The 7695-nt window shown below is 28.9% G+C and overlaps 1 protein-coding gene across 1 annotated transcript; it reads left to right on the top strand.

The window, feature by feature from the left end:
- Positions 1-3296: 3296 nt before the first annotated feature.
- Positions 3297-5956, top strand: LOC111899324 (probable trehalose-phosphate phosphatase D). Its single transcript, XM_023895175.3, has 9 exons — positions 3297-3704; positions 3795-3935; positions 4121-4192; positions 4504-4593; positions 4712-4768; positions 4859-4960; positions 5048-5195; positions 5300-5463; positions 5574-5956. The coding sequence occupies exons 1-9, from the start codon at positions 3417-3419 to the stop codon at positions 5631-5633; spliced, it is 1122 nt and encodes a 373-aa protein (XP_023750943.2). The 5' UTR covers positions 3297-3416; the 3' UTR covers positions 5634-5956.
- The last annotated feature ends 1739 nt before the right edge of the window (positions 5957-7695 follow it).

The raw sequence follows: 7695 nt of genomic DNA on the forward strand, positions 1-7695 counted from the left end.
ATTCTATTTCGACAAAAATAAACAACGTGATGAAAATAGGGATTTTTAAGGTATCACGTTTGTCGTAACTTCACACAGCGTAAAAATTAGTCAAAATAAGCACGCATGTTAAACTCAAAATTTAACAATTTATAATAATATTGCTATAAGGGCTTACATAATTAGTAAAAAAGAATATATGCTTTTAGATATATCAATTGTAATTCTAGGAAAGAATATTGGTGGTCTACAAACTTTTTCGCGGGGTCATTCAGCAATGAGCGTAAAAAATCATCAATTTCTTTATTGTTGTTGTTAATTTGGTTGTAAATAAGACGAATAAACATAAATAAGGATTTATTTATTTTGTTCGTTTAAATCATTTGGACTAACGAACATAAGTAGATAAATGAATGATTTTTTATTTATTTATCTATGTTCGTTCATTTACCAAATTACATTATTTGTGTTTCCTTGTTTATGTTTCTTTAACACATTAACCGACATAAACGAACAAATACAAACAATATAATTTGTTAAATGACAAACATAAATAAAAAAAATTGTTCATAAATAAAAATTATACATGAACAAAAATGAACATAAATAAACAAACATATGAACATAAACATCCTAATTAAGAACCATAAATGTTGATCTTAAACACTTAATGATATGTTTATCATATTTAAAAATGCTACTTTTGATATTTTTAGGAATTTAGAAGTTTGGTAATTTAAATTATTCTAATAGACTATTTGATATGTTTTTAACTAATTCGGATAAGAAGTTAAGTCTAGCTTAATTAAATTTAGAATGTTTGATACCAACATTAGAAACCTTTAATCTGGTCCGGTCTTATAGCCAATTATTTGCTTCTTATTAAGTTTGACAAGAGGTTGAGTCTGATTCAATCAAACATTAAGTCAATTAGATTTTGATTTAATCAATAACTATCAAACAATTTCTAAGAAACTATACTTTCATTATATTTGGGTTTATAATTATATATAATGTAATATAATAACACAATAATTAACGATAAACAAACAAACATAAATAAATAAATTAACGATACCATTGTTCATGTTCGTTTGTTTAACTAGATGAATGAAAAATCTAATTAAGATCTGTTCATTTATTAAATAAACGAACGTAAATTAACTTTCTACCAAATAGTTCACAAATGGTTTACTGAGCGTTTAGTTCGTTTACAATCCTAATCGTTACACATGCTATATGGATTATTATCTAAGTAATGTACTTGCAAAAGCTTATCGAGATTTGAGATGTGATATGTTAAAGATTTGTTAGAAAATATGTTGGCCTCAGTCGACTCCGTGCCCCCCAGAGGTCGTTATTTCCCCATTGCCTGCATTTCTTTGTTTAGTTTATCTGGACTTTAGATCATCTTGATCAAATATTGTATTATCCTAGGATATAATACCATTACAAAGTAATATATTTGCAACAACTTATAGATATTTAAGTTTTCACATCATTAAATCCCCGTTTTAATTTCAATAAGAGTTCAGGTACTGGTAGGCAACTATCACATAATTGGTCAATGTTTGGATTTTTGATACGAGAAATTCTCTACGTACCCCTAATTGTTTCATTTACGCTTTCTATGTGAGTGTAATAATGTTTGTATACCGTCCCACGGTGTGAGTATTTATATAAGTGAAGACGGTACATATAGTAACACCATTTAATATTCTTATTTGTATATAATTTTTCTATGCTATATAAATCTTTTATAACATGTAATGGTAATGGATAGTTTGAATGTTGATGGGTGAAAGCTGAAAATTGTATCTTATATTAGTTTAGAACCGTTAACCTGTAAAATTAAAACAATTTAAAATATCATAATTTAATAAAAAAGTTTCCAAAATTATATATATATATATATATATATATATATATATATATATATATATATATATATATATATATATATATATATATATACACACACACACACACACCCCAAATGATAACACGACACAAAAATGAAATTGAAACAAAAGTGGAATTTGAATTCGTATTCGTGTTAAGTGTAAAAAACACGATGTCATGTCGTGTGGTGTTCATGTTCAAAGTTCATCACAAAATTTTCACGATTTAGCATTTATTTGTCTTGTTTTTTTGTATTTTTTGTGTTTTGTATGATTAAATATTAATTAAATAAACTATTTTTTTTGTACGACGGGGTTTGTGGTTAGTAGTTAGCAAACGAAAACAGTTAGTATCACGAAACCGTTAACGCTTGGAATAGAACTCGAGACCTTCAATCTAAGAGGCAAAGCCTCTACCAAGTGGGCTAGTCACACATTGGCAATTAAATAAACTAATTGTTATATTATGTTATTTTTTTCTTTTTATTTTCTGTTTTTCGATTTTTAATTTGTTCATTTTCGTGTTTATTAAAAAAAACATGACATCTTATTGTTTCGTGTTCTTGTTGCATAAACTTTATCGTATCGTGTTATGTCTGACAAAAATAGAACACAATTGTTTGATTGTCACCACTAATATATATATATATATATATATATATATATATATATATATATATATATATATATATATATATATATATATATATATAAAAGAAAAAATTCAATAGAAACCTTTAAAAATGGTTCTCTAAAGAAACATATAATTTTTCATGTTTTAGAAATTATTATTTATCAAAAAAAAAAACTAAAAATATCTAAATTCATAACTTCACATTGTAAATGCTAAAAATAAATTATATATTTTTCAGGTTTATCGTGTGAATTCAGATTTATATTATGAATTTTTACAGATTCACACCTTGAACATGACGAAATTTTTTTTTTTATTGAATTTGATATCATTTGAAAAAATATAAAACGTTATAAATTTATATATTTTGATTTTTTATTGATAAAAAATCAAAAATTTAAAACAAATTGTTTCTTTAGTTTCATATTTGATAATGGTTTCTATTAAACCTCATGCCTATATAGGGTTTTTGTTTTAAATAAAAACTGCACACACATAAAGTATTTTTTTAACAAAATAGAATCCAATTAACTTGTTTTCAATGGTATTAAAAAAACAAACAAACAAATACTTGAGATAATGAAAATAATTTATAAAAGAGAATCCAATTAACTTGTTCTAATCAATTAAAAATTAGATTAACAAAACTGATTTTATGAACCTCAAATGGTCCCACCACCACTTTACCAAATGCCTTTTTCACTCGCCAAAAAAAGTAGAGAAGGATGCTTCCTCCATTTCTCCCATGAAATTTACTTATAAATTCGCCCCTTCAACATCCCCCACCTCCTCATTCCTCCTCCGCCGAGTCCATTGCGTGTTTCCCTCTTTTCCTCTTCATTTCTCCCACTCTTTTTCGAAATCTTTAAAATCCCATCTTCCACTCTTTCCATTTCATCAAAATGACTAATCCAAATGCGGTGGTTTCCGACACGCAGTCCGCCATTGGCATGGCTATCACGGTGGCCGTCAATAGTTCATCTCTCTATTCCCCCTCGGTTCCCAATTCTCCTTACAACATCACTTTGTTTTCAAGAAACAAGTTCCCCAAGAGTACTATCGAAACAGCCGCCTCCTCCGCCGGAGGACATGCTGGATTGGCCAAGAACATTGCATGGGTCGATGCTATGAGAGCTTCTTCTCCGACCAGAAACTCTTCTGAAGATACAGAAGATAAGAAAGCTTGGATTGTAAGTGATCCTGCCTCTAATCGATGTTGGTCAGTTTTACAGTTCCGGCAACCTAAGAATATAATTAAACTGATTATTTTTTCCAAACAGATTAAGCATCCTTCAGCATTGGGTGTGTTTGAAGAGATCATGAGTGCTGCAAAGATGAAACAAGTTGTGATTTTTCTTGATTATGATGGCACTTTGTCTCCCATTGTTCCAAACCCTGATCAAGCTTACATGGCTCCTGAGGTTCCCTTCTTTCTCTCTCTCTCTCTCTCTCTCTCTCTCTCTGTATATATATATATATATATATATATATATATATATATATATATATATATATATATATATATATATATATATATATATATATATATATATAAAGAATCTTGTGTGTGTTTCTGTCTCTAAACTGAAACTAATGGTGACAACAGATGAGAGAAGCAGTGAAGAATGTTGCAAAGTACTTTCCAACAGCCATTGTTAGCGGGAGGTGCAGAGCCAAGGTATATTCATCTATTTAATTTGGTTGACTTAATTATATAGGTGTCAAATTTGTAGTTTTCTAGATAAAAAAAAAATCAACATTTTATCTTCACTTGTTTTATAATTGTTACTACAGTATAAAATGTTTTTTTTTTCTTTCCGAAAATCATTAGTAAATTATTGATAAGTTTTTTGCTTTTGTCTCTGCTTTTTGTTTCATGTTTTTATATTAAAAAAAAGGTTAGATTCACGACTAAAAAGACTGGAAAATTATAAGATGTATTTCTAGCATATGTAGTTAATGAGATAATTTTATTTTATTGCATTTCAGGTTTATAATTTTGTAAGACTATCCGAATTATACTACGCGGGTAGTCATGGTATGGACATCAAGGGTCCATCGTCTGGCAAGCATCAAAAAGTACGAACAAAACTATCTTTTTATATTTTTGATTTATTTGATATTTTAACATTTAATCAAATGTGTGTTAAATGAGCTATATTTGTTTATAATTTTTTTGTGCTAATTGTCTTTTTAGGGTAATCAAAATGTGCTATGCCAACCAGCCAAGGAATTTTTACCAATGATGGCTGAGGTAGTTATTATTGTCATTATATATCTTTCAAGCAAAGAACTTATATAAAAATGATTATTACTTATAAAATTGTAATGTTTTTATTTTCAGGTTTACAAGCATCTATTAGAAAAAACAAAGGACATTCCAGGTGCCAATGTGGAAAACAACAAGTTCTGTTTATCTGTACATTTTAGATGTGTTGAAGAACAGGTATATTCAGACTCAAAACACTTTAATTAACAAAAAATGTTTACTTTATGCAATAAGCTGAATATATATATTTTTTAATGTATACAGAACTGGAGTGATTTAGCAGATCGAGTTAAATTTGTTCTTAAAGATTACCCAAAGCTTCGGTTGACTCAAGGCCGAAAAGTCCTGGAGATTCGACCAACTATCAAGTGGGACAAAGGCAAAGCCCTTGAGTTCTTGTTGGAATCATTAGGTATTTAAAAGCATTCATATTGTTAACAATCATTTAAAAAAAATAATAAGAAGAAGAACCTTATATATGTTAAAGTTATTAACTCTTCTTAATTTGCTTTGTAGGTTATGCTAACTCAAAAGATGTCTTACCTATCTACATAGGAGATGATCGTACAGATGAAGATGCCTTCAAGGTATTGCGTAAACAAGGACAAGGATTTGGTATTTTGGTATCTAAAATACCTAAAGAAACTGATGCTACTTATTCTTTACAAGAACCATCGGAGGTAATTAAGTTCATATAAGTGCATGTTATTGAGGAGATCAATCATAGAAGTAATTGTTAATTTTTTTTTTCACTTACTTATTATAATTATTTATTTTGCTTTGTTTATAGGTTATGCATTTTTTACAACGTTTGGTGACATGGAAACGAGGGGTTCTACGCAGTCATTAGAGAGTTAATGCAGATAAAAACACCAATGCACTTCCCACCTAGAAGTTTTCAAGAAGTGTGGGATGATGTTTGTGTTTTAGTTTTGTGTTTGGATCGATTCATGGGTATATAGAAAACGAAAATCTTGTAAATAACATCACTTTGTGATTATATGATCAAGATGAGAGTAAGTTCTAGAAGCTTGCATTGCGTATATGAAAAAATTTCATACATGCATGGCTTGTATTTTATGTTATTAAATGATGTTTTATTATGTAAATTTTCATGTTAATGAAAATATTATGTAATTTAGTAGATGCAATCATACATTTTGTACTTGATTACGACTTTATGAAAGATTCTTTTTTTTTATAATGTGGGTATTTTTGATGTGATTTTTATATTTATGTTCAAGGTTCTTGTGAGTCTATTCTTACCGAGAAGAATGTTAATTCGTTGGTATGAACTATTACACAGACTACAATACACTCAACAGCATACACAATATTTCCTATTTAAGTATTTAGTTCCTTTCTTGCACAAAAACAAGAAGTAATAACATACATTTTAAGAGATCTTTCCTCTTAGAAATAAGGTTAGACCTGTCAAAAAGGGGCTGGGGTGGCGCGAATCATCTTTGATTCAAACCCTTTAAAAAATTAATAACACGACCAACCTTGCTCCAATAACCCTTAGAGTTTTGAATAAATGAATCTATACCTGTATCCACCGAATCAACGAATACCCGACTCATTAGCCTGATCTTTTTTCAATATTACAATTTCACAAATTGGTGTATGCCGCAAAGTAATATTTATTAAAAAAAATAAAATGTCTACTTAAATAATATATACATCACTTAATACTTAAAATCCAATACAATAAGAATTCCAATTTACTTAGAAATAGAGTTGCATACTTTGGTACTATATATATATATATATATATATATATATATATATATATATATATATATATATATATATATATATATATATATATATATATATATATATATATATATATATATAGAGTCAAATGGGGCGGGTTATAAATAGAGAGAATTGACAATGATCCATACCCAACCGATTTAATAAAAGGGTAAAAAGGTATGGGTTATAAATGTTGGATTAGTATTTAAGTCCATAACTATAATTGATATGTATTTGACCTGAGAGTAGCATGATCCAGTTGGGTTGTACATCACCCAGACAATCTGATTGGACGGACTTTTGAGAAGAGGTTATTTATGATTTGTTAAGATATTATAAGTTCTTATATATTAATATGAAATCAATTATTTAATTAGTATTGATCAATAATTAGTTTGGAATTAATTTTGTGATTAAAAAAGACTAATTAAATAAATGCGGATTGATTTGGTAAATCTTTCATTCTTATAAAGTGGACTTGTGATCCATTGTTCTTTATGTTGGGCTAAATCCATGTGGTGAACCATGGATACTCCATGGAGATTAAAACGCATGGAGCCTAAGGAATGTGAAAAGTCATGCACATTAGGGTTTGCATGGTGTAACCCTAATTAAGCCACACTATATAAGAAGTCCATTAGCCTCCAAAATGGGGCACTAGTTCTTGAAAGATCATTGAGCCGATTTTGGTGTGAAGATATTCTCTCAATAGTCATCATTTGTCCAAAGCTGTGTTGTGATTCCATTGAACGCATTCATAGTATTGGTGCTAAGTTCTTAAAGGGAAAAAACTAAAAGCTACAACAAATAGGTAATTCTATAACTCATTTCTATGATGTTTATGTCATTTGTATGCTAGTTGTAGGTTTAATGATTTAGAAACAATATTGCATGTATAATTAGAGAAAACATAGATCCAAAGCATCTAGGGTTGCATGTACACCATAGGAGTGTTAGAATGCTCAAAACCCTTCAGTGGTATCAGAGCCTAGGGTTGTTTTCCATTATACTTGATGCTACTTGTTTTCAAAGCTTTAATAAATTGATTTTCTGCTTTCTGGACAGTGGACTCGCCGAGTCCACTGGGGAACTCGCCGTGTCCCCTTAGAAACTTAACCAACTTGCCGAGTTAGTTATGGAATTATGTCATC

Source organism: Lactuca sativa, chromosome 6 (assembly GCF_002870075.4).
Source record: "Lactuca sativa cultivar Salinas chromosome 6, Lsat_Salinas_v11, whole genome shotgun sequence".
NCBI classification, from domain to species: domain Eukaryota; kingdom Viridiplantae; phylum Streptophyta; class Magnoliopsida; order Asterales; family Asteraceae; genus Lactuca; species Lactuca sativa.